Genomic DNA, 25,683 nt, shown 5'->3' on the forward strand with positions numbered 1-25,683 from the left:
ATTGGGGGCATTTACCACACACATCATACTTTACACTTTAAAATTATTTAATAATACAGTAATTTGGATAATCAATACAACTGCTGAATCCATTTCTCAGGCAAGTGTTTGGGCACTTTGCTTGCCATAGAGCAGTCTGGCTTTGTGCTTACCAAAGGCAGATACTGCCACAAGGCCTAGCCCCCTTTGTTTTCTTTGGAGGCATCAGAGAGAGCATAGTGTAATGCAATGTCTGTTATACATACCAACTTGCCCCTTGCTCATTTTTTCCTTTTTAAATATGGTTTTTGGGACACTGGGGAAAATCAAAGAAAGTACTGTACTTATGGGACCCTTGATGTGTGCTGAAAGTAGGGCTTATTCCACCAGGAGTACCAAAGGAGGCAGGGTTCTTGAGGAAAGAGAGTAAACTCTTTCCAACAGTTGTTAACTTATTGATATTTTTGTGCAAAGTGTTGTTTGTTTGTTTTTTTGTGTGTGGTAATCTCTTCTACTTATTACATGATAGGAAAACCCCAATAACATACATGACCCTGATTGTAGAGTAAATCAGAAATCAAATTCAGTGATCAGAAGTGTCATATAGAAAAGAACTCTGGGGATTTGGGAATGGAGAAAAGATCAAGGGGCATTTTAAAGTAGTCAGCTAATTCTTCCTCCCCTTTTTTATTGCAAGAGAGGATAGAAAAGAATGAGGTCCAATAAAATAACATTTAGCACTCACATTGCACACCTTGTCTGCTAAAGTGCTTTACCAACATTAACTTTCTCACAGTCCCACCATGAGGTAGGTCAGTATTACTATCCCCATTTTCCAGATGGGGCAAATTGAGACATACAGGTGAAGTGACCTGCCCAAAGCCACAGAATTTGAGCAGATGAACATAAATCTGTGTTCTTACTATGACATGCCCCACTAGGGAACAGAGTGTAAATGGAGAAGGATTCACTGAGATTCAGAGACTGAACTGGGCCATGTTCCTTTTGTCTGATTTGCAGTTTGGGCCAAGGAGCCACCTTGCCCCCTGCCTACACAAAACATCCCCTTTTCTGCTCTCATCAGGAAGGCAGATGGATGTCAGAAGGGAACCACAATCCATCCTGTCCTACAGCTACTGTTCTGATTTATATACTCTATGCAATTGAGAACCAAAGTACAAGGCCAGCTTAAGCACAGTAATATGTGCAGAGAAGGAAAAGGGGAGCAAAGGTCATGAAGATACCACTGCTAGAGAAAGAGATTGTAGCCAGATGTAGACATTCCACGTGCTGCTCCAAGCCAATTCACGGCAGCTAGAGGATTCCACAGAAACCTGTAGATCTTTCTTCCAATTCCTCTGTTAACCCTGATATTTACCTCTCTGATACAAAAGTCAGTATTTTCCTATCAGTCATATAATGGGGGTGTTCAGGGACTGACCTGAATGAAGTAGGGCATGGCTCTCCTTTTCAAGACACACTGTAGTTCTTTTTCTTCCTCCACCAAGTATTTGGGACTTTTCCCCCTTACTGCAGGGATCAGAAACTCAGCTATGGTCTCCATCAGAGGCTTTTCTACAGACAGAACAAATAATCCAGTATGTGACCTCTCTGCGCCCATGCCCAAGGAATGAGAAAGCCTGGTGAAAAGGAAGGATGAGAGATAAAGGTCCTAAAACAGATATAGCCTCTAATAACACAATGAAAAATGGCTGCCAAATACAAATGTTCCTTATTGAAATTTTCCATCCCCGTCCTCCACCTTGTTTTGTCCCCACTTATCTTTTGTGGAGGGGAATTAAGCAGCTTGCTTCCAGACTCGAGCCTTTTGTGAGGCTAGAAGTGGGACTGGCATGTCCCAGCTCTACATGTAAACAAAAAGACAAGTACCAAATATTCAGGAAAGGCCTTGTGGTTTCCAGCCCTGCGTTCCCCAGCCCCAAAGTATTCCTCCATGGGGAACAAGAGTAGCAAAAACAAGGTTCCTGGCTGGCAGTTTGGTCCAGAGAAGTGTGAAGATTGCGTTTGATAAAGAGTGTTCCATCTCTCTTTCTCCCCTAACAAACTTTTTGTCTGGCTTCACACAGTACAGAGAGCAACTCCCAGCACTTAAACTGTCTGGGGTCCAAGGCATCCCTTCTCAGGGTGCTGTTCTTCTCTTGCCCATGTGGTGGCCTAACTAGGAACCAAAGACACAAGTTAATCCTAGCCAAAGAAGGAAGAATAGCTGTCGTGCCACCCAACAAGAGAAGCACCTATTTCCTCTGCCCTCGGCGGAGGTATGGGCAGAGGCAAGAAGGGATAGATGGAGTAAGCAAAGATATAAGACAGGCAGTGCCTATTAGCCTTGTAGGGCTTCCCCTTCCCTCAGAAAAGGACTTAGAAGAAAAAGAAGGAAATTTCCCACTTGGCCAGGTGACTGTAGCAAGGACATGGGGAGCAGGGCAACATTAGAAGATAATTAACAGCCTTAGCCAATAAAACTAGCAGTTTCCAAAAGGCTAGAGGTCTCAGGGAGGGAGGTGGTATGAGGGATACTAGATAAAACCCCTTCCTTCCTTTCAGGGAACAATGGACAATCTCAGGAAGGGAGTTCCTCATGATGTCAAGGTTTGAGGGGCTGATTAGCCCCGATTCATAGGGTATTACTGATTACCCTCCCAGTGTCCATGCTGGTAGCTACCTTGCTTACCCTCCCACTCCAGATGCAGGACCTGGTCTCTACACAGCCGCCCACACACCAAGCAGGAAGAGAAACCAAATACGTCCTTGGTCACTGCATCCTGGGTCCCAAAGGAAAGCTGGGCTCTGCTTCCTTGGGGAAATGAGGACACCTTCCCCACACCCCATTCTCACCAACACAGCAGCTGAGACTGATGTGGATACTTCTGCCCAGTAATACCATGTCATACCATAGGCCCTGCCCTAATAGCTGGGATGGCATCAGCTGCACAGCATGGTACCCAAGAACCACCCTCATTTCTTCATTCCAAAAGAGCCCTGTCCTCTGTGCTTTTTGCAAGACTGTCCTTGTTCATTCGGTTTACGTCTCTAGCCCCAAGGGAAGGAGAAGAGCCAGCAGCATAGCGACGCCCTGAATCACTAGGGAGTCTCTCCTTAATATTGCAACACCTTGTCTTTGGTGCTGGCAGTGGCTGGTGTGTTGGCAGGGCACGGGGGCAGGAGTGCCAGTGTTCTAGGCCTCAGCTTCTGGACTGGGCTCCTGGAAGAGGGACTGTTTCCGCAAGGTCAGCCGGGCACATTTGGGGCATGTGGTAGAGTTGTCATAGTAGCAATCCCTGGGTAATACAAGAAGAGAAGCAGAGGTATTCAGGTCAGCCGGGGGACTCTCAGAAGGAAACACTCAGGACAGCAGGGCCATGGGTATGTGGTAGATCTGATGTCTCTGCCACATAGAGGAGGCTCACTGTAACACCTGGTGTTATACAGCACCTAGCACTATCAGTGCCTGTTAAGGAGAAAAGTAACAGAGAGGGATGGAGCTGCTTTGGGCAGGCCAAGGGCACAGAGTGGCATCTTCTCTCAAAGCAGTTTTCCTGGGCTGTTCCCATACCCTCAGTACTAGCTCCTAAACTTGGCAAAGCAGGGCTAGAAGACATGAACTGCTTAACCTGATGACCCAGTGGTAACATGGCCATTAGCATTCCCACTCTGCCCCCGAGCCAGGGTCTGGTCATGCTGGTTCTTTAATCACCAGTGACCCTTGAACTCTCAGCCAGGAGGATCCCATCCTTCAGGAAACTGAAATAATATTGAATGGCAATTCTCTGCCCAGCCCAGTATTTCTTGGTAACAATGATAGTTATTATTAATAAATAATAACATATAAAGAACTTTTTAATACCAGTATTACCAAATGCTTTATACATGCCAACCCTTGAAGTAATTAATACAAATATTATTGGTAATGAATGATGAAAGTGAGGTGTGGGGACTTATTCAAGTGCACAGAGCTGTGAGCTAACAGGGATTGGAGCCCAGGTTCTTTGGCTCTAAAGTCCGTGGCATCTGCCATGATTTCAAAGGCATTGTGCACGCGCGCGCACACACACACACACACACACACACACACACACTCAATGTACCTTTATGTAGATTACCTTCCCTTCCTCCCCAACCCCTCCCTCTCACATAGAGTTCATGAGGGCAGGACTACAGGATTCTGAGAGTGAACAAGTCCTATTATCGGCTCCAGTAGGAGAAAACCTGGATGGAAACACAGTCTGGTAGACTGAGACCACAAACCATAAGGTCCTACTATTCCAGGCCTGAGTGCCAGGCCCAAGAAAAAAGTAGAAAAGCAGTACAGACTAGGACGACAAGAGGCCAGGAAGGTTCCTACCTGTGGAAGACAGCCGAGCAGTCTGTGCATACGGAAGTGTGGCTGTCGAAGGGGAAAAGTATGTCACCTTCTTTGCAGAGTTCACATACAAAGCCTTTGGCCTGACACCGCTAAAGATCGAAGAGACAGTAAGTGAGACAAATGCAGAAAATGGGGCGGCCCCACCAGGAACCTCATTCCTGCTCAGGACAAACATAGTTTCCCCAGCCTATTAACCTCTCTTATTCAATTCCATGAACACTTATTAAGCCCCTGCTGTATATAAAGAACTAAGTCAAGCACCGAGGATATCAAAAAGAAAAGAAAAAGAGAAACCATCCTTGCCCTCAGGGAGTTTCTATTCTACCAGGACTGGGGAGGATATAAAATGAACAAAGATATGTAAATGTAAAGGAATATCTGCACCACCAACTGGGGGTTCAGGAAAGACCGCCCACACACACACACACCTCCTTTAAGAATGGCACCTGACCTGAGCCTTGAAGGAAACAGGATTCTAAGAGGGAGAGGTGAGGAAGGTATAGTCCAGTCATATTCTAGGCATGAGCAACAGCCCATGAGAAAACATGGGGTAAGGGACAGGCTAGGTGACACAGTGAATAGAGTACCGGCCCTGAAGTCAGGAGGACCTGAGTTCAAATATGGCCTCAGACACTTAACAATTAACATTTACTAGCTGTGTGAACTTGGGCAAGTTGCTTAATCCCAATTGCCCTCCAAAAAGCAAAGCTAAACAAAACCAAACAAAAACCATGGGGTAAGAGATAGCTTATTTGGTAAAGAGCTAGAAGGCCAGTTTGGCCAGAACATCAAGTGCATGGGAGGGAGAAATATGAACTGGCCTCAAATGGTACGAGATTGTGGAAGTCTGTAAATAGCAGGTTGGAGAGCCTGTCTTTTTATTTTTATTTTAGTGGTAATGGGAAATGACTGACAATTTTTGAGGAGAAGAATATGATATGATCAGACATGAATTTTAGAATATAATTTTGGCACTCACATAGGGGAAGGCTTGAAAAGTCAATAAACTAGAAATAGGGAGCTCAGTTATCAGGCTACTGAAATAGCCCAGGTCACAAGTAATGAGGATCTGAACTAGGGAAATGAGTTAGGAGAGGGGCATGTAATAGAGATTGTAGAGAGAGAATCAATAGGCTTTGTTGACTGGATATGAGAGAATGAAAAGGCAATGACGACTCTAAGGTGGTGAATTTATATCATTGGAAGGATGGTGGTGCCCTCCACAGAAACGGCTAAATTAGGAGGAGGTTTTGGGAGAGTTTTGAGAAAAACATGAGTTTCATTTTGGACATGTTGAGTCTGAGAGGCCAATGAGACATCCAAATAGAGATAATCTAGTAGGCTACTGGTAATGCTTGAGTTCAAGAGGAATTGGGGCTGGATGGATCCATGTTACTCACCTGCCACATATTCTAGCCTGGACACCTGCCCTGCCCTCTCTCTCCAAACCACCCTCTTCTAGCTCTCATAGGCTAAGAAGGAAGCAGGAACTGGCCAAGTCTGCCTTCCTTGAACTTGTTTAGTAGAGAACGTTAACTCTGACCCACAGAGCTTGGGTTCAAGTGGCTTGTTATGTCAGGTCAGAGGAGTAATAAAACCCCAAAAGGCAGGAGACCCCTCTCCCCTGCCCTGACCACGCCTCACCTCACAGTCTAGCTTGATGTGTTTGGCGAAGAGAGTATGGATCTCTGTCAGAGAGCAGCTAAGGCGGCCAATGTTGATGTCCACTAGGTCCTGCAGGGAGTACATCTCATCGTTCTCCACAAAGTGCTGCCGGTCCTGGAGCTGTAAGGCCAGAGCTGCTCTGGACTGGGAGTCCGGCTACTCACAGGTCACATCCATCCTACTTACTGACATCCATTTCTTGCACAACCCGGTCCAACCCTAGGCAAACTTACCCAGCGTTCTCTCAACCTCCTTAAGAGTTGAGAGTTGGCTAAAGGCGGAAGAGTAAAGACTCTAAGGGGTCTTATTACAACCACATTTACCTGGGCTGTCACAGTAGCCTCAAATGAGCAGAAATCAGTTGATTTAGGGGTATTAATATCAGTTGAGATGCCAGTGTGATCAGTCAAGTTAACACAAAGAGGCTACATCCCTGAGTATGTCAACATACACGCATGCTCTGTCCTGTGTAGTCTTCTCCCTTCCCATGTGCTTTCCCATAAGTGGCCTGACCTGTAATAGTAGGCGAGCTTCCATGGCCTCTTTGCAAGTGATGAAATATGGCTTCATGAGCAGAATATCCTGGCGTAGTTTCTGCAGAGAAGATAGAAAAAATGAACCACCACCACCACCAACTAACATCAGAGCTCTAAGGAAAGGTGATACAGTCTAGATTTTGGCACATACACTTCATTTGTGGCTACTACTTCTCACCCTTGTTCATGCCTTAGCAAGGCAGCATGGGGTAGTGAACAGAAGGCTGACCTCAGAATCAGGAAAATCTAGGTTCCATTCACACACACACTGGCACAGTGACCTGGGTAGACTGTTTAATCTCTCAACGTATCAGGCAACTCCCTAAGATATATAGTGCAGAGAAGGTACTGATCTGCATTGGTATAGGGAGTTCACTCACTGCGAGTTCCCTGCATCAACTGTGTCAAATTGAAATAGTAATGCAACCTTACAGGCAACATACTTGACTTGGAAAAACCACAAATTAATATTCTCTATGTTGCGTGGTATTTAACATTGTTAAACACTTCCCAATCACATTTTCATCTGGTTCAGGCTCCATTCTAAAGTTTTGCAAAATGCTTTTGGCACCTCTCCCCTAAACCAATGGAATCACAGGGACAGCACCTCCTCCCCCCAAAAAGACATCTATGCCTTAGAGCAGCAGCTCTCAAAGTATGGTCTAGGGTCTGTTTGGAGACCCCAAGATCAGTGGGTCCATGAGGTTAAAACTACTTTTATAACAAAACTAAGATGTTTTAATTTCAAATACAGTAAATAACAATAATAAATAACCCATATAAACAAAAGCTCTTTGGGGGAGTGTTCCAAATCATTTTCATGAGTCTAACAGTGTTCTGAGATCTGGGGCCCTCAAGTGTTTGCTCTATTCAGGGCACTGCCACCCCAAAATCTGATGCGTTACTCTCACTTATACCCACATCGAACCAGGTCTTGCTAGTTCCACTTCTCTCACATACATCCTCTACATCCCTCTTCTCCCATTCACACAGCCCCAGTCCTAATTCAGGGCCTCAATACAACTCACCTAGACTATCACAGTAACTCTGAATGCTGTTTTACCTGTCCAAGCTCTCGTTTACCCAAAGTGATCATTCTTAAAGCCCAGGGCTGATCATGTCATTCCACTACTCAAAAATGTCCTATGCATTTGGAAGAGAATACAAACACCTGAGAGTAGGCGGCTAGGCGGTGCAGCGAATAGAGTATCAGGATGAGGTCAGACCTGACCTCGGATACTTATCGTATGACCCTGGATAAGTCACTTAACCTCTGTTTGCTTTAATTTCTTCATCTGTAAAATGGGGATGATAATAGTACTTCCCTCTCAGGGTTGTTGTGAGGATCAAATGGGATAATTGTTAAGCACTTAACACAGTGCCTGGCACTGTTTCAGTTGTCTCTAGATCTTTGTGATCTTATTGGGGGTTTTCTTGGCAAAGATACAGGTGCAGTTTGCCATTTCCTTCTTCAGCTCATTTTACAGATGAGGAAACTGAGGTAAACAGGGTTAAGTGACTTGCCCAGGGTAACACAGCTAGTAAGTGTCTGAGGCTGGATTTGAGATCAGGTCTCCCTGACCCCAGGCCAGGCACTCTACCCATGCACCACCTCACCACCCAAGCACTATATACATGTTGATTACTCTGTTTGACTCGTAAGCCCTTCACTCTAGCTCCAGGTTGCCTTTCCAGGTGATTTACACATGACTCTCCCTCATGTACTCTAGATTCCAATCAGACCGGCCTGGCTGATGTTCCTTGTATAAGAGATTCAGCACGGAACGCCTTCCCATGCTTGGAACGCTCTGTCCTCACCTCTTCCTAAAGCTCCCCTCAAGCACCAGCTCTGTGCCCTCCCCACTCCTTAGCCATTGCCTCCCTCCTTACTCTGCATCTAATTTGTATACATACACGAATACATTTTGTTCTTATAGATTGTAGCATATGGCTTCCTCACAATAGCATGGCAGTCCCTAGATGACGAAAACTGTTCCGTTTCTGTCATTTTATCCCTAGCACACTCCCTGGCCCATAAATGCTTGCTGGATGAACAAATACCAGAGATGAAAAGATCCAGAACCAGGGAACCTGATCCAAGAGCCCTTCCTGGGCTTGCCCTTCTGAGCTTACCCGGATCTCCACCAGTTCCTCCACATAGTTGAATAAGAGTGGGTTGATCTCCCGTAGTTTGAGCACTGGCCGGGACACCATCAGTGTGAGATAGCGCATGCTGCATCGAGATACCTAGGGAAGGACACCATCCTTACCACCCAATAATCTCCTCCTTGGGCTGTCCTCCCATGGCCTAGGTCCAATAAGAGAGGGATTCCCCACCTCCCACCCCCCACCCCCTCATTCTTCTCTCTGATTCCAACAGCCCCACCTGCAAGGGAAAGGCAAGGTGGGACTTGGGGGAGTGGTCCAGGTGTCCAGGTGAAGCCTCCTCACCTTCCGAGGCTCAAAGTCCCAATTGTGGATGACCCGGGCAGGAATGACAGCCAGGTCATTCCAATGGCAGTTACTACAGTAATACTGACCAGTGTAGTCACACTGCCGAGCCTCACTAGGCACACCCCCTAGGAGGAACAAACAAAATATAAATAAGATAAAACAATATATCAAAGCAAGAAGAAGGATTTTCTAAAAAGAAGGCCAGGCCCTAAACACTGCTCTCAAATTTAAAAAGTTCTGACCTCAAAGATCTCATTCAGCTAGTTAATTTCAAAGGTAGTCAATGGTGAGACTCAAACTTAGGTCTCCTGACTCCCAGGCCATTGTTCCTTATACCAGGGTTTCTTACCCCTTTTGGTGTCATGGACCTGGTCTGGGGAAACCAATGGACCCCTTCTCAGAATCAGGCTTTTAAATACATAAAATACATAGGCTTATAAAGAAAACCAAATTATATTGAAATACAATTCTGTCCAACCTTATTTCCCAATGATTGTACCTCAGTCTCCCCCAGGATAATCCCATCTATGCTAGAGCCAAACTTTAAACCCACTGAAACCAACTCCCTGTTTCATACACACTTGTTCAAGGCCTCTTCCTACCTAGAATACCCTATCTCTCTTTCCTTTATTCTATAAGTCCTTTACTTCCCTCAAAGCCCAGCTCAAGTCTCCATCTCTTCATCAAAGCCTTCCCTGACTGACCCAGCCCTCAGGGATCACTCCCTCCTCAGAATTCCTATAATATATATTTTATATTGAATACCATGAATCTGGCAGTTAACTTATCTCTCAGGGTATTAATGATCTTCTCAAGTCCTTGTCCTATCTTCCAAACTATATCATAAGCCCCTTGAAAGCAAAGCCCGCATCTTGGACCTTTGTATCACAATCACCTAGTGCAGTGGCCCTCCACATATCTTCTGCTCAATGATTCAGAGGCCCTCATGTGCATTCCTGTTTCCCTACTCTCTTGCTACCCTCCTCCTCCTCAGGATATACCAAGGCTGGATTAGTCTGTGGGATAGGCATATGGAGAACACTCACGTAGAGACACTGGTGCCCGGCATTCCGCACAGCGATAATCTTGACTATCCAGGCCAGTCTCCGGACAAATGTTCAATTCATACTCTGCCTGGTGACTGACCTTTGAGCGGACACAGGGCTTGGAGATGAGGTTCAGGCACTTGCTATGACAGCGATAGTAGCAACCTGTAGAAGAAGACACACGGGCTTCATTGAGCCTCAATTCCCCCTCCATTGTTTCTTTTCCCAGCCCCAGAAGGGCCCAAGGTCCTGGGGACTCACCTGTGCAGGTGTACCATGTCTGGATCAGGCCCCAGATGATAGTGCTACATTTGTCACAGGTCTGCTTGACACTTTTGCTCTTTTCCTTATAGAATCGGTGCTCAAGGAGGACACGGATATTGGGTTCATCTTCATTGGGATCCTATAGCATGGGGGCAGGGCATATAGGTGCATTAAGGAGCAGAAAGAAGAGATTCTCTGAGGACTTCTCCCCTCCACCTACCACAAACTGACTTCTCAACTCATACCTCTCATCTTCAAAGGAAAGATGAGTGCAGACCATCAAGCTATATTCAAGTTACTGTTCTCTCCATGTTCCTAGGGACTCTCACTCAGTAGGCTGGGACTGGGGTGTCTGAAAAGTGGCTAGTTTGCTTTGGATAAGGAACCCTGCAGAACATGCTTCCCAAGAAACTGGAACTGTCTGTAGATCTTTCCTGATGGTAGCAATTTGCCTTGAGCTCCCCTGGAACTATAAATAACAACTAATAATCATATTATGATTATCAGCGATGGACAAAGGGACGAGTTATCTAGAAGAATGAGGTAATGCATGTACAAAAAATATTTATAGCAGCTCTTTTTGTGGTGACAAGGAATTGGAAATTGAGGGGATGCCCATCAACTGGTGAGTGGCTGAACAAATTGTGGTACATGAATGTAATGGAATACTAATGTGCAATAAGAAATGATGAGCAGGCAGACTTCAGAAAAACCTGGAAAGACTTACATGAACTGATGTGGAGTGAAGTGAGCAGAACCAGAAGAACATTGTACACAGTAACAGCAATACTACGCAATGATAAACTATGATTGATTTAGCTCTTCTCAGCAATATAATGATTCAAGACAATTCCAAAAGACTCATGATGGAAAATGCTATCCACATCCAGAGAAAGAACTATGGAGTCTGAATGCAGATCAAAGCATACAATTTTCACTTTTTTTGTTTTTTTTTTCCTTTCTTGTGGTTTTTCCCTTTTGTTCTGATTCTTCTCTCACATGACTAATAAGGAAATATGATTGTACATGGATAAACTATATTAGATTGCTTTCTGTCTTGGGGAGGGAGGAGAGAAGGGAGAAAAATCTGGAACTCAAAATCATGTAAAAGTGAATGTTGAAAACTATCTTTACATGTAATTAGAAAAAAATAAAATACTATTAAGTGGGGAAAAAAAAAGAAATGAGGTGATGGTCCCTGTCAGATCACATCTAGGATAGTACAATCAGTTGTGGATACTCCATTTGAGGGAGGCTACCAACATTTCAGGGTATATCCAGGGTAGCAAAGGAGCTGAGGACAGTGCCATCCAGGCACCAATTGGAGGAAATGGGGATGTTAATCCTGGAGAAGTCTTTCTGGATTCTGTTCAAAGTTCTGCTGGATCCCAGAGGATCTAACTAGGATGAAGGGGTGGAAATCACAGAAAGGCAGATCTAGGCAGCTTCATGACAGGATAAAACTTCACAATGAGACTGGTCCAAAACTGGAGTGGAAGTTCCCCTCCCTTGAGATCTTCTAGGGGAGACTAGCTAGTCATGCAGTAGGCATGTTGCAAAGGGGATTACTGTAGGTTCAGGCTGGGCTGGATGCACCCTGAGGCTTCCCGGCTCTGTGCCAGAGAATGTACCAAGCAGATAAGCTGGCAGCCACTCTCTAGAAACGCCCCTCTGGACTTTGCCCTGTTGCTGGAAGGGAAGAGACGGGGGTGAGCACACACCTTCAGCTCCTGCAGCTTCAGCCTAAGGTGGATCAGCCTTACAACCGCATCCTTCTGCTTCTCGGAATGCTCCGGCAGCTCCAAGATCACCTGCTTGCACTCCTCGATGGCCTGCCGAAGCTGCTCAATGTCTGAAGCCAGGAACAGACCCTGCCCAGACAGGGCTCAGGGTCAGAGGCTCCTCTATTGCTCCAGCCCCTGCCTTGGCACCCAAACCCAAAGCACCCTCTTAACAGTTGCTGGAACTATGGACTACTGGCTGTCAGGGCCTCAGGGCTGGGCAGGCCCTTTCCCTACTCTGTTAACTCAAACTCTGACCCCCAAACCCAATCATCTCTGGTAGTTTGAGATGTTCAGGAGACCTACTGGTCAAAGTCACATGTTCTACTACCTACAACTGATAAGTCATAAGAGCTCAGAGGAGAAGTCAGGTGACGGTCCTCCATCAGAGCACATCTGGGACACTGCATTCAGTTCTGGGCACCACATTTCAGGGAGTACACCAATACTGGAGTATATTCAGAGGACAACCAAGGTGGCAATGGGTCTAGGCATGTTGCTATTCAAGGATCATTTGGAGGAAACAGGGACATTGAGCCTGGAGAAAACAAGTCTTGGGGGGACAGGATAGCAAGTATACAAAGGGCTATTGTATGGAAGAAGGATTATATTTGTTTTGATGATACAACATAACTGCCTCCCTTTATAGAGGAGAAAATGAGGCCCAGCAAAGGAAAGAGACTTACTGAAGGTCAGTAAGTTAAATCCAACTCAACAAGCATTTATTAAATGCCTACTGCTAGGTGACAGGCCCTGGAGAAAAAGTCCCCTGCCCTCAAGAGACTTAGAGTCTATGAGGAGGGTCAACATGGACACAGAGAAATAAACATAAGAAATCATGAGGAGTTAATTAATTAATTGCATTAATGCAATTAATACACCCCTTCTCAGAATAAGGATTTTCATTCGTCAAATAAAATACACAAGTTTGCAAAGGAAATGAATTATATTGAAATTGCAAAAAAAAAAGCAAGTTCATGGTTAAGAACTCTTGGACCAGGGACAACACATGAAAGGACCAGAGATAACAGACCATGAGAATTTGGCTACACCTGGATGGGTAGCAAGATCCTTTGTTTTGGGGAGAGGGAGGAAGAAAATTGAGAGTCCTCTCCGCCACAGACAGGATCCCAAGTGAGTTTTCAGTAGGCAGATTTCACCACCCAGGGGCACATACCACAGGACGAGAAAAGTGGTCCTCAGCCAAGCCCAGGTCCATCATGCGTTCAGTACACCTGAACTCTGGTTCCTGATGGGGCTGATCCAGTGGTGAGTCTACAATGAATCACAGAGAAGGGGAAAATGAGGAATAGGGAGAAGCCAAAACAATTGACCTTGGGTTTTTCTAAACTGCTTTCTTTCCCCACTCATTAAGATCCCAAGTCTCTTAATCAAGGAATGCCTGTTTATACCCACACCCAGAGCATGCATTAGAGCTAAAACCTTCATTCTAGCTCAGTCTGGGCTTTGAATTCTAGGTTCAATCCTTCAGGACCAAAGAGAACTCTTTTCCTGCCCCCATTTCCCAACACTTTCTGGAAGTCTACTTTTATAGCTTAGCTCCCTGTATTCACCAGGTTCCATTTGGTTAAGGCTCCCAGAGGCAGACTACAAAGTCATGAAGGGCACTGGACACTAGACGAGAGAAGTAGAACCCTTCTCTCATGCTGGCAAGCAGAAGTGGGCTGAAGACTACGATAAGGAAACAAGAGAGGGCACAGAAATGCATGTCATACTTCATCAGGGTGTGCCCCTGGGAATTATGAATTTTTAAAAAGTCAAACATTTGTTGACTATTCGGTAATAAAGGAAATTATTTTTATTCATCAAACAAGCTAAAGAAACTAAAAATTTAATTTTATTTAAATTAGCAACTGAACTTTATTAAAAAAATATAAACTTAGGGGCGGCTAGGTGGCACAGTGAGTAAAGCACTGGCCCTGGAGTCGGGAGGACCTGAGTTCGGTTCCGGCCTGAGACACTTAACATGCACACAAAATACTAGCCGTGTAACCTTGGGCAAGTTACTTAACCCCAATTGCCCTCCAAAAGGCAAAAAAAAAAAATTATATGTATAAACTTTCCCAAGGGTTCCTTTTCATTAAATCCTTCCCTTCTCTAAAATACAAAATAACCTTTTCAGCCTTATAGTCTTAGCTAAATAAAAAAGCATCTTTCCAAGTGCACCTTGATTCCCTCCTAGTCATTCATTTTGTCATGAAGTATAAGTAGCATACTAGAGAAGGAAATTACAAATCATGCCAGTATCTTTGCCAAGAAAACCCTGTAGACAGTATTGGTCCACAAGGGCACAAAGAGTCCGATATGACTGAATGACAACAATGAGTAGTAGAGGTCAAGGACCAATGACCAGAGATAGATCTTGAAAAAAATCTTCATTTTTGTGGAGGGCCCCAAAACAACTAAGCCGTGCTTCCTTCCTCCTCTGCAACAAGAGCCTGAAGAAGGCAGCAATAGTAGGCGAGTAGGAAACAGGGAACGGAAGTGGTAGCAGCAGTAGTGACCAAGTGTCCCCAAGGACTGAAAAAGGCCCCACTTCCCCTGGGATCCTACGCAGCTCCCCCATCACAAGAAGGCTGCTGGCAATGAGGGTGTGTCTGGACACATCCGGCACGCACCCACACACCCACACATACACACACACATACATACACACATCTATGAGTGAAGGCAATTCTCTTCCCTTTCCCAGCCTAGAGCCTGACATGAAACAAACCATGGCCTGCCATACAAGTGACAACAGCCTTTTAAATCATCCAAGATAATTCCAAAAGACTGATGATGAAAAATGCTACCCACCTCTTAACAGAGAGGTGATTGGACTAAATATGCAGAACAATACACCAGTTTTTGGACATGGCCAATATGGACTTTGTTTTGTTTGACAATGCATATTTATTACAAGGTGGTTTTTCTCCCCACTCCCTGGGGAGGAGATGAAGGAAGAAAAATAAATGCCTAATAATTGAAAAAAAAATAAGAAAAAAAGAAAATTATGAAAATGGATGTTATTTGGGAGAGGAATTGGGCACTAGGCATCGCCCCAAAGCTTTCTCCCATTAGTAACCCTACCTGTAATGGTTGGTCAGATAAGCTAATCATCTCGGGAGCCATATAGTCAGTAGAATGTAAGTTCTTTGAGGACAAGAAGAGTGTTCATTGTGTTTTTGTTCCCCTGGTGCCTAGCACAGTCCCTAGCACATAGTAGGTACTTAATAAATGTTTGCTGAACTAAAGAGATAAAATACAGGTTCAATCAGGGGTCATGGAGAGGATGGCAGTGATAATCCAGGTGACTAGGAGATATCAGGTAGGTACCAGGACCAAGCTGTCCAGGAGGAAGGACAAAGGTCACTGATTTCTTTGGTTTTGCCATTTGGAGTAGTGAATGCATTCTGTGGGGCTATAGACATGTTCTCTTCTTCTTCTGCCTCAGGCAGGGACCCTACAAGAATGAACTCTTCTCCCAATACTGGCCATTCCTTCTCTGTGAGAAAATATTTGCTCTGTTCCTTCCCAGACCTGTTCTGCAGGAATCCTGAAGATAAAAAATTGCCCCAGCTGTGTCCACCCAGGAAGGGGCCCTCCTGGATGCTGTTTCTCCCAAGAACAGCTGACTCTCCTTCTCTAACCAGCTCTCACTAAAGCAAAGGGAACTACTGATTACTTGTTATTAATGATGAACCAGCAAACACCGATGACCGAAATCCTCAAATAGTCTCCAAATCCAACCAGTTCCATCCATTTTTCTCTCCTTACTCTTTCTATTCTAGTGAGGAGGCTGTAACAGCCCAGGCTAGACAGTTATCACTGTGAATTTAAGAGTCAGCAATCCAGAGGGTCAATTCAATTCAACAAACATGTATAAACATTGACAATATGCCAGACGCTTCATCAGGTACCAGAGGTGCAAAGACAAAAGAAAGACCCTGCCCTACTCTCAAGAAGCTTACATTCTATCAGTTCTAAATAATATGAAAAGTAAAGAGAAGTAAATGCAAAATAAATACAAAGTCTGTCAGGGTTTTCTTTGCTGGGGAGGGTATTAATCGCTGGACAACAATTAGCATATACGTAGTTTCTACAATGTGTGGGGCACCGTGTAAATGCTTTACAAATATCTGCTTTGATCCTTACAATAACCCTGGGAGGGAGGTGCTACTATTATCTCCATTTTATGCTTGAGGAAACTGAGGCAGTCAGATGTTAGGTGACTTGCCCAAAGTCATACAACTACTAAGTAGAGATCAGGAAAGAAATCTTCCGATAGGAAGCAGTACTTGAGCTGTGCCTTGAAGGAAGCTAGGGATTCTTTTTCCCAAAAAAATAAATGAATGAACAAAAATCTAATTTTTTATTGCTACCTCTTCTATATCACCTCAGCTTCAGGATACATCCATTTCTTCCCCCACCTTCCCAGACATCACTTATAACAAATATAAAAAAGAAAGGGGGATGGAGAAAGCAGTTGAACAAAGCCATAGCATCAACTGTACCTGGCAGTATCCCTAACACTCCATTCCCCACTTCGGTAATGACGGAAGGGAGGTACATTTTCCCAAATCTTTTTGGGACCAAGCTTGGTTATTACAATTATAATGGTGAGTTGAGTTTGTTTTTTTTTGTTCTTTCTTTTTATATCGCCATAGTCATTACTCATATTGTTTTCCTGGCTTTACTTAGGAAACGAGTAGTTCTGATGGGGCAGTGGGACCCCAAAAGACCAGGTCCCACCACCCCATCAGTTCTACCCTAGGCAAAGAGGGAGGGCATTCTAGACCTAACAAAGGAGGAGATGGGGCGCCATCTTTCTCTAGTGGTCCAAAGATGTTCCTTCTGGGTTAAGAAGGAAGTTGGGAGTCGGCATCAGTATTAGCAGCAGAAGCTAACTTGGACAATGGGCCAGAGTAACTGCAGGCAGAGAAAGGAGTAGGTGATGTAGCCAGCAAAGGATTCCTGGATTTAGGGCTGGAAGGGACCTTAGAGACCACTGCACCCACTTTACGGATGAAGTAATTAAGGCTTAGGGAGAGAAAGTGACAACCCATGTAGCTAAATCTGAGACAAGATTTGAACCCAGTGTTCTCACTCTGAATCCAGAGTTCTTTCCACTGCTGCCTCTCTATGGGTTCCTCTCCCCTTCAGGCACAGAATACTCACCTTCAGGAGAGAGATCCTCAGGTTCCTTGTCAGCTGTCTGCTCATGCTGCCTGCTAGGCAGCTGCTTGTTGAAGGGGTTGAGGTGGGCCTGTCGAAAGCGAGCCAGCTTCTCATCATATTCCATAGCAGTCCAGCCTGTGGAGACCATGCCAAGGCAGCCATGAAGGAAAAAGCCCTTTGGAACTCCTGGCTCTGCACATATATGAAACCAGCTTCCCAAGGCTTCACTTCACCCCCAGTGTCCCAAGTTCCCTCTCTGAGCCATGAAGGTACAGGCTGCAGTTCCCAAAACTGCTCCTCCCCCCTTTCACTTCCCCTGGGGGAATCCCAGGATGAGCCACCTTCATAGAACAGCTCAAAAAAACAGCCTGTGCCAACCCTTCTTCCCCCCAACCCCAGGATATCAGCCAGCACAAGAAGCTGCATCCCTAGAGCTGCTGGCTTCTGAAGAAAAGTAAAGTCAACAAGCATTTATTAGGCACATAATGTTCCAGGCACTGTGTTAGGCACTGGAGAGGCAAAGAAAGGCAAAAGCCAGCCCCTGCTCTCACAGAGCTCACAGTCTAATGGAGAAGACAATATGCAATCAAAATACAAAGAAGACAGAGGCAAAGTAACTGGTGGTGAGCAACAGAGGGAAGAGAGGGGGGCCAGTCAGCGAAATGCAGAGTTAAAAGCTGGAATCAGCAAGGATTGCTCCATTCATTTGGTGTCTCCAAAGTTGCTAGGACCATGAGCATCAATGACAACAGATCAGTCCTCTGGAACTAAGCCAGCAGCTCAGGGATTTGAATCCACAGCCTGAGAAACAGCAAGCCTGCCTTCTCCCCAGAGCTCTAACCTAACCAAGACGGGTCACGAGAAGCCCTTACATCACCCTGCTCAGTTCCAGCTAAAGAACACAGCTGGAAAAACTCTGTTCATTTCAAATGTTCCCTCTGGAACAATCAGTTATTCTCTGGCTCTCTTTCTGACCTAGATAAGACTCATTATCTCAACTTTTTTGTAAAGAAAAAAAATATTAACTGTTATTATAATAAGTTTAACAATAATTTCTTTTTTTACTTTCATCTTTTACATTTATTTAGCACTTTATTTTTCCTCAATTACACATAAAACAATCTTAAAACATTCATTTAAAAATTTTTGAGTATCAAATTCTCTCTCTCCTTTCCCTCCCCCCTCACTGAGAAGGCAAGCAATCTGATATAGGTTATACATGTGTAGTCATGCAAAACATATTTCCATATTAGTCACTTAATAATAATTCCAACAAAATAAGGAACAGAATCCCAAGGAAAGCCATCAAATCGAAAGTGTTTGCATTTGAACAGCCAAAAAAGAACTTTAAAACTTTCGCAAAATAATTATTTGCTGTGTCCCCTTCCCATTTCTTCTTCACCTGTGTACTTAAATCTCTGTTGCTGATGTTGTTTTTTTTTTAATTATATGTAGACAACAATATTATGTTCCTTTAAGACAGCACTACCTTCATTTTGCATTGCTTTATAGAAGTCTTTTTATAGGGACAGCTAGGTGGTGTCACAGTGGATAGAGTGTGGGATCTGGAGTCAGGAAGACTCATCTTCCTGAATTCAGATCTGGCCTCAGATATTTACTAGCTATGTGACCCTGGGTAAATCACTTCACCCTGCTCTCAGTTTCCTCATCTGTAAAATGGGCTAGAGAAGGACCTGGCAAACTGTTCCAGTATCTTTGCCAAGAAAACCCCAAATGGGGTCACAAAGAGTGGGACACAACTGAAAAGACTGAACCACAACAGATATTTTTCCAAAATGTCCTTGCATTCTCTACCACTGCCATTTTGACAGCACCATGATGTTCCTTTCCATTCATACATGTATTTTAGCATGCAGTCTATTAAGTACACGTTTAGTCAGCCATTCTCCTAATAACGGACCAAAAAGGTGGTTTCCCTTTTTTTTCACTCTTATACATAATGCAACTGAACATTTTTGAACAACTAACAGACCTATTGCTTTGTCCTTGGACATCTCCTGCCTGAGGTTAATGGGACATTACCTTACCACCTCTCAAATACTGCCAAAAATAGAGGAAATCAAACCTTTGTGGCTTATCATATCACTCAGAAATGAATCAAATATCTTTATTCTTTAACAACCCAAGTTACAATGAATGACAGAATTTTTATAGTCAGAAAAAAGACACCTTGAGATCATCTAAGACGGCTTCTTTTTTTTTTCTTTTGGAGGGGGGAAAGCAAGGTAATTGGGGTTAAGTGACTTGCCCAAGGTCACACAGCTAGTAAGTGTGAAGTGTCTGAGGCCACATTTGAACTCAGGTCCTCCTGACTCCAGGACCGGTGTTCCATCTACTGCACCACCTAATTGCCCAAGGACAGCTTCTTAATGAAAGAAATGAGAGGAGGGGAACAATCCAGAGAGGGTAAATGACTCTTACTTTCTGCTTGTCCAGTAAGGCAGGACTATGGGGGCTTCAGCATCTTCACTCCACACGTGCAGATCACAGACTCTGGAAAGCCAATGACTTGGGGCTCAGTTATTGCCTAATAGAGGCTGGGGGACTGATTTTTTTCTTCAGCTTCCTCATGCTATTAATTTCACTTCTACTGATAAATCATTTCCACTATCCACTTTCATCACCAGCAACATGCTAACCTGATCAGAAATCAAAGCACAGGAAAACTTAACTCTTTATGCCTGGAACATCTGCCCAAGGGCTCCATGGTATTGACCAGAGGCTATTGCCTCAACCGCTCATTATATAATAATAATTACAATAACTTTACTAACATTGTTTTATTTGGTCCTTGTAACATCCCTGGGAGGTGGGTACTATTATTAATCCTATTTTACAGATGAGCAGACTGAGGCAAATCAATTGAGCTGCCCAGGGTCACACAGCCAATGAATATTTGAGGTGGATTTGAATTCGAGTCTTCCTCACTCGGAGTCTAGCACTCAGTCCAATGCGCCATACACCTAGTACACTTACTTCATCGTAACATTACAACATTGTAACTACAGAATAGTAGTCAACTCATCAGCTCCCATGCTGGGTCCCCTTTCTTCCCACCCCATCCTTTCTACTTCCGGAACCAAAATCAAATAACAATGTACTTTCCCTGTGGCTTTACTCACCAGTTTTTGAGTCAAAATATCCCTCCTGGACCATTGGTCCCCAGTATAGTATGTATGCTCTTCCCGGGGATGCAGGACAAACAACAATGTTCTCCCCCATGAAAATATAAGTTCCTTGAGGGCAAAGACTGTCTTCCATTCTGTTTTTCTATGCCTAGCTCCCCAGTGCCCAGAATACCTGGCACATGGTAAGAGTTTAATAAATGTGTTTATTTCATTCATTCCTGCCATGTCAACCGCTATGCCTGAGCGCTCCCTCCCTCAGATGTCCCAAAATGACAATACTGTAAAATCCTGGGAAGCCCTGCCTGATGTGGGGACCAGCCAGATTATGACCCTGTGAGAGCGGAGAATCTGCTCTGTGTACAGAAGACACAGAGCCGAGGCGATGGATGCGCGGCATGACTACACTCAGGATTCACTCCTTCGTGATCTCTCGAACCCAAGCAATTGCTAAGTACCTACTGTATGTCAAGCACTGGGTTAAGAGCTTAGGATTCAAAGACAAGCAAAAGATGCTTCCTGCCCTCAAGGACCCCGTACGCTCCTGGGGAGGCAACATGAACCATGCCCAAACATGATCAGTGTAGGGAAAGTTGGGAGATAACCTCGGAGGGAGGGAGGGCAGTAGCAGTGCCGGGCCTAGCAAAGGCTTCCTGCGGGAGGTGGGATTTTAGCTGAGATTTGAAAGAAGCTAGGGAGTCAGGAAGCAGAAATAGGGAGAGAGACATTTCCAGGTATGGGGGACAGACAGGCAAGGGGAGACTTGGGGGGCAGTATATTTTTAATTCATATTCATAAAATTTAGAACTGGAAGTAACTTAAGACACTACCTAATCCAACCCTCTTCTTTTCAGATGAGAAAATAAACCATAGCCTGGAGAGGTTATGACTTTCCTGTGGTCATACAGAGCTAGGATTCAAACTCAGGCCTTCCAAGAGAAGGAATTTGAATCTGATGCTCTTTGACAGTACACAAAGGAAAAAGGAAGCCAAGGGAATCAAAAGTATTTCTTAAGTGCTTATTTCATGCTGGGTAAACTATGTTCTTTCCCCACTCCTACAAGGGAACCCAAATCTGACCTTCCTCTTATCTTCATCTTTGCCTCTGGGGAATGGGGGGAATGACTTGGCAGTTTGGAAAAAAAAATCACATTATTGTACTAAATTGCCAGTGGGACTGGACAAAACATGCTGGACAAGAACACAGCTGCAAAGGGTGAGTTCACAGAGGTGCAATGAAACATCCCCTCCCTTGTCCTTCCGGTCCCTGAACCAAAACAAGTTAAATTCCAAGCTGGGCCTCTATTGGCACACACCAACGTGGCATGTTATCATGACAGCAACATCTCCTGATCGGAACATTCAAATGATTCCTCTCATTCATTCGTTAGATCTGTAACTGAAGGTTGGAGGTGCCCAAATTCAGCTCCTGTGTGCAATGTCACAGGGCTTCCAAAGTGGTTTTCTGACCAAAACATTATCACTAAATATTGTTATGCTGACTATCTATCCCCAGGATGCTCGGTCATCTCCTGACTCAAAAGTGGGCAGGGCCTTACCCTGATGTATTTAGAGCATTGGATTTCCTGCACTACATCAGCAACAAACACATAGGAAGTTTCTACTTTCTAGGAGTCTGAAGGAGCTCAGGGATCTTAGATGCTTGCTCTCTTAGGTACCAAAGGTGGGCAGGATTGGGACCTGAAGTTCGGGGAGCTCCCCCTGCTCCCCGATGGAGACAGATTAAGGAGAAGATGAGAGGGGGGTGGGGCACATCGAAAAGCTGAGTTTCACAAAAAGTAGAAAAAGGCTGAGAACCTCAAGCCCTGGGGCCTCTAGTAACCAAATGACTATCACTAAGCCTCAGTTTCCACAAGTGTAAAGTAGGGATAATAATACCACTCCATCACCAACTATCTTGCAATCTAGTAAAGAAAGTGTTTTTTAAACCCTTCGATGTTACCAAAATATGATAATGTCATTAAACCCTGAGCCTTTATAAGCCAGGGTTCAGGACTGAAGGATCGGGGTGGCTGATAATTCCTTCCCTGTATCTCCTGCACTAGAAAGCCCCCTTCTCTTGTCAGGCTGCCCACCACAACATTCTGATAATACTCCCCACCTCCCCATACCCAGTACATCTCCAGTCCCAAGGTAAACCCCAGCCCCAAGTCCGGAGCCTGTTAAGACGAGAGTGCCAGGACACGAGAACCCCTCTCTTGGGTCTTTTTCCTATGTTTGCCCACTTCTGCATGCCGACCCCAGGGGCCTTCAGTCAAGGGAGGAAGATGGGGTGCGGTGGGACCCTCCAGCGCTTTGACCACAGGGGTCCCAGGCTGGGCCGCCAGCATCCAGGAGGGAGTAGGGGAAAGGAAGAAGGAGGGGAGAATGGGGGGAGAAGAGGAGAGAGGGGAAGGAGGAGAGAAGGAGGGAGGAAGGAAGAAGTGGGGGGGGGGGGAGGAGAAAAAGGGGAGGAGGAAAGAGGTGGGGCAAAGAAGGGGTAGAAATCTTCCCCACATCCCCCCTCCAGCAGCCGTCCTGCACACTCACCCGAGCATCGCCCGCAGCCCCCAGACCCCGGCGCTGCTGCTGCTGCTGCTGTTGCTGGTTCCCCAGCCCCAGGTCCGCCGGCTACTAGCGCTGCCGCGGCAGCCGCTACGCCTGTTTGATATTGCTGTGGCTGCCGCTGCTGCCGCGCCTGCTACATTGTAACATTAGCTGTCCCGCGGAGCCGAGATGAGGCAGCCCCAGCGTCCAGAGCCCAGAGCGGCCGCCTTCCTTAGCTAGGCTCAGGGCCATGCTGCCGCCTCAGGCCAGGAGGGCTACTTACACGCCTTCTGCCTGCCTTTCAAACCTCTCTCCCTTAGTCAGTTCAAGAGGTGACCTCCACCTGGAATGTCGTCCTTCCCTAAGGGCCAGATAAAAACCTCAGGCTTTCCATTTGGAAGACCGCTCAGTCCCATAGAAGAGGTGATAGATAACACCTTCCTTTTGCAGGGGTAGGAAACTGCACTGCATTTAAGTCAGATTTGGTGGCTATGTTGGTTAGTTTTAAACTGTTTTTCCCCTTTATTTTATTCTTTGCTATAAGGGATGGACATTGGGAAACACAGCGATGTAAAAGCAAAAGAAACCTAAAATTTTTAATCCCATAGAGATACGTCCTCAGATAGGATTAGGACAAGTGAAGTGATTTATGGAGTTATATTTATGGGGCTGGAAGGGTCTATAAAGATGATCTAGCCCATGGGTTCTTAAACGGAGGTGAACAGACCCCTCCGTGGACCCAGGCACTTGGATAGTAAAGAAATGACAGCTTGATTTCCCCTAATCTCTAATTGATATTTAACATCTCCTTCCATTAAAAAACAAACAAACAAAAACGATTCTTAGAAGGGGTTCCTAGGTTTCAAGAGAATTCAGATTTACTGACTGGGCAATCTAGCTGCCTCTATTGTTTTCTAATTGTTCATTTTTACGTGTCTTGTTATTTTGACTAGAAGCCCTCGGTTTAATGGGAAGATAGGTTGGCCAGGAGACAGAATACTTGAAGTCTGAGCCTGGATCCACATTACCTTAGTCAAGTCCCTTAACCTCATCTGGAGTCTTAATCACCACCATTGTAAGAGGGATAAATCCCTTACCAGCCTAAAAGCAGAGAACTAGACAAAACGATTTTTTGAAAGTGCTTCTGGTATCAAAATCTATAATTCTAGATTGTAAGTCCCTCGAGGGGAAAGATCATGGGAGCAAGGTTACCAGGTTGGGCTGTGGTTGAGAGTTCTGGACCTGAATTCAAATCTGTCCTCTGACTTTTACTGAGGGCAAGTTATATAATCTTTGCTTGCCTCAGTTTCCTCAACTGTAAAATGGGCATTATAATAATTTACCACCTCTCAGAGTTGTTGTCAGGATCAAATGAGATCATATTTGTAAAGAACCTGTCATAGTGCCTGGTTCATAGTCGGCACTGAATAAATTATTATTTCCTTCCTTCACAGCCACAGGTACAGCAGTGACCCCGTGTCTTAGGAGTTTAATGAATACATGTTGCCTAAAGAATGGGGACCATCTAGATCAGGATTCTTAACCTCTTTCCAGTCATGTCATCCCTCCCTCCTTCCTCCCCCCCCCCCACATGCTGGTGAAGTCAATGAACCCCAGCTTAGAATCATGTCTTTAAATGCATAAAATAGGATGATAAAGGAAATCAATGATACCGAAACAAAGATTTAATTTTTTTCCCATTCAAGTTAACAGTTCCCCTGAAATCTAACTATGGGATCTGGGGATCCACAAATCCTACCTTAAGAACCCTGGGGCTAGAGACAGAGCCCCAAAGGATCATGGGACCTAGAGCTTGAAGGTACTTCAGAGAATATCTAGTCTGACCTCTTTATTTTATACGGAAAGGAGACACAAACATTTGCCCTTGTGGCCAAGGAGGCAGCAGAATCTGACTGTGCTCTTCCTCTCCCTCACTCAGTCTTCTTCCTGCTATCTCAGCAATCTGCAAAGCCTGACCTGGGTGGGGATGAAGGAGAGAGGGGAAGAGGAGAGGATGATAAGCTGGAAAGATCAATGGAAAATATTACAAGTGTCTTTTCTCCAGCTTCAAAAAGACTCGATGGTAGACATACGGGATATTTTGTTGAGAAGAGTTTCAGGCCATCTTAAGGAGTCTGCACAGCTGACCAAGGAACCTGACTAACGACAAAGATGGACCAATGTTAGTGACCCTGTAGGCATGCCATCCTTGGCTTATTATAAGAGCCGTAACAGAGGTTGAGAAGAGGGGATTGTGATTGTTCTCCACTTGTAAATTATGGTAGGGTCTAGAGCAGGTGTCAATTACACAGCCCTGTGAATGGGGCCTGAACCAGCTTAAAAATGTAATTGGGAAATTTTAACAAAAGAAATAAAAATACAACATAAGAAATATCACATTTTAAAACTAAGGACACGAGCCCACAGAACACCAGAGTATGACTGTACTAGTTTAGAATATAACTGGAGAATGTTTTCTAAAATAAATAAAAGTACAATACAACACAGATAGTATTAATTTGTGGTTTTCTAAGTTAATATGCTGCCTACAGGGACCAGTTCCTGCTTGAGTTTGACACCACGGACCAGAACACTTTTACTATACAAGTTTCCCTGGTTTTGTTCAGGTCGCAGTCAAAATCTTCCTTCTGCAAAAAGCCTTTCCAGAACTTCCTTAATACTAGATCTTTTTTTTTTTTT

At 44.7% G+C, this 25,683-nt stretch overlaps 1 protein-coding gene across 3 annotated transcripts; it reads right to left on the reverse strand.

Annotated features, from left to right (window-relative positions):
* Positions 1-26: 26 nt before the first annotated feature.
* Positions 27-23,191, reverse strand: DEF8 (differentially expressed in FDCP 8 homolog). 3 transcript variants are annotated; one of them, XM_069085506.1, is made up of 13 exons: positions 22,987-23,190; positions 19,733-19,804; positions 17,291-17,425; positions 13,287-13,384; positions 12,050-12,199; positions 10,326-10,467; positions 10,065-10,229; positions 9,016-9,143; positions 8,698-8,811; positions 6,542-6,622; positions 6,008-6,148; positions 4,343-4,452; positions 27-3,278 (listed from the first exon to the last, which is right to left on the reverse strand). In XM_069085506.1, exons 3-13 carry the CDS (start codon positions 17,412-17,414, stop codon positions 3,176-3,178), a joined length of 1,356 nt encoding a protein of 451 aa, XP_068941607.1. In that variant the 5' UTR covers positions 17,415-17,425; positions 19,733-19,804; positions 22,987-23,190; the 3' UTR covers positions 27-3,175. The 3 variants fall into 3 exon arrangements, with proteins under 3 accessions (XP_068941607.1, XP_068941606.1, XP_068941608.1); XM_069085505.1 differs by lacking the exon at positions 19,733-19,804; XM_069085507.1 differs by lacking the exons at positions 6,008-6,148; positions 19,733-19,804 and having other exon boundaries at positions 22,987-23,191.
* Between the last annotated feature and the right edge of the window lie 2,492 nt (positions 23,192-25,683).

The sequence above is a fragment of the Petaurus breviceps genome, unplaced genomic scaffold, assembly GCF_028583685.1.
Source record: "Petaurus breviceps papuanus isolate PSGF00001 unplaced genomic scaffold, PetGlider_PUasm1.0 176, whole genome shotgun sequence".
Taxonomy (NCBI): domain Eukaryota; kingdom Metazoa; phylum Chordata; class Mammalia; order Diprotodontia; family Petauridae; genus Petaurus; species Petaurus breviceps.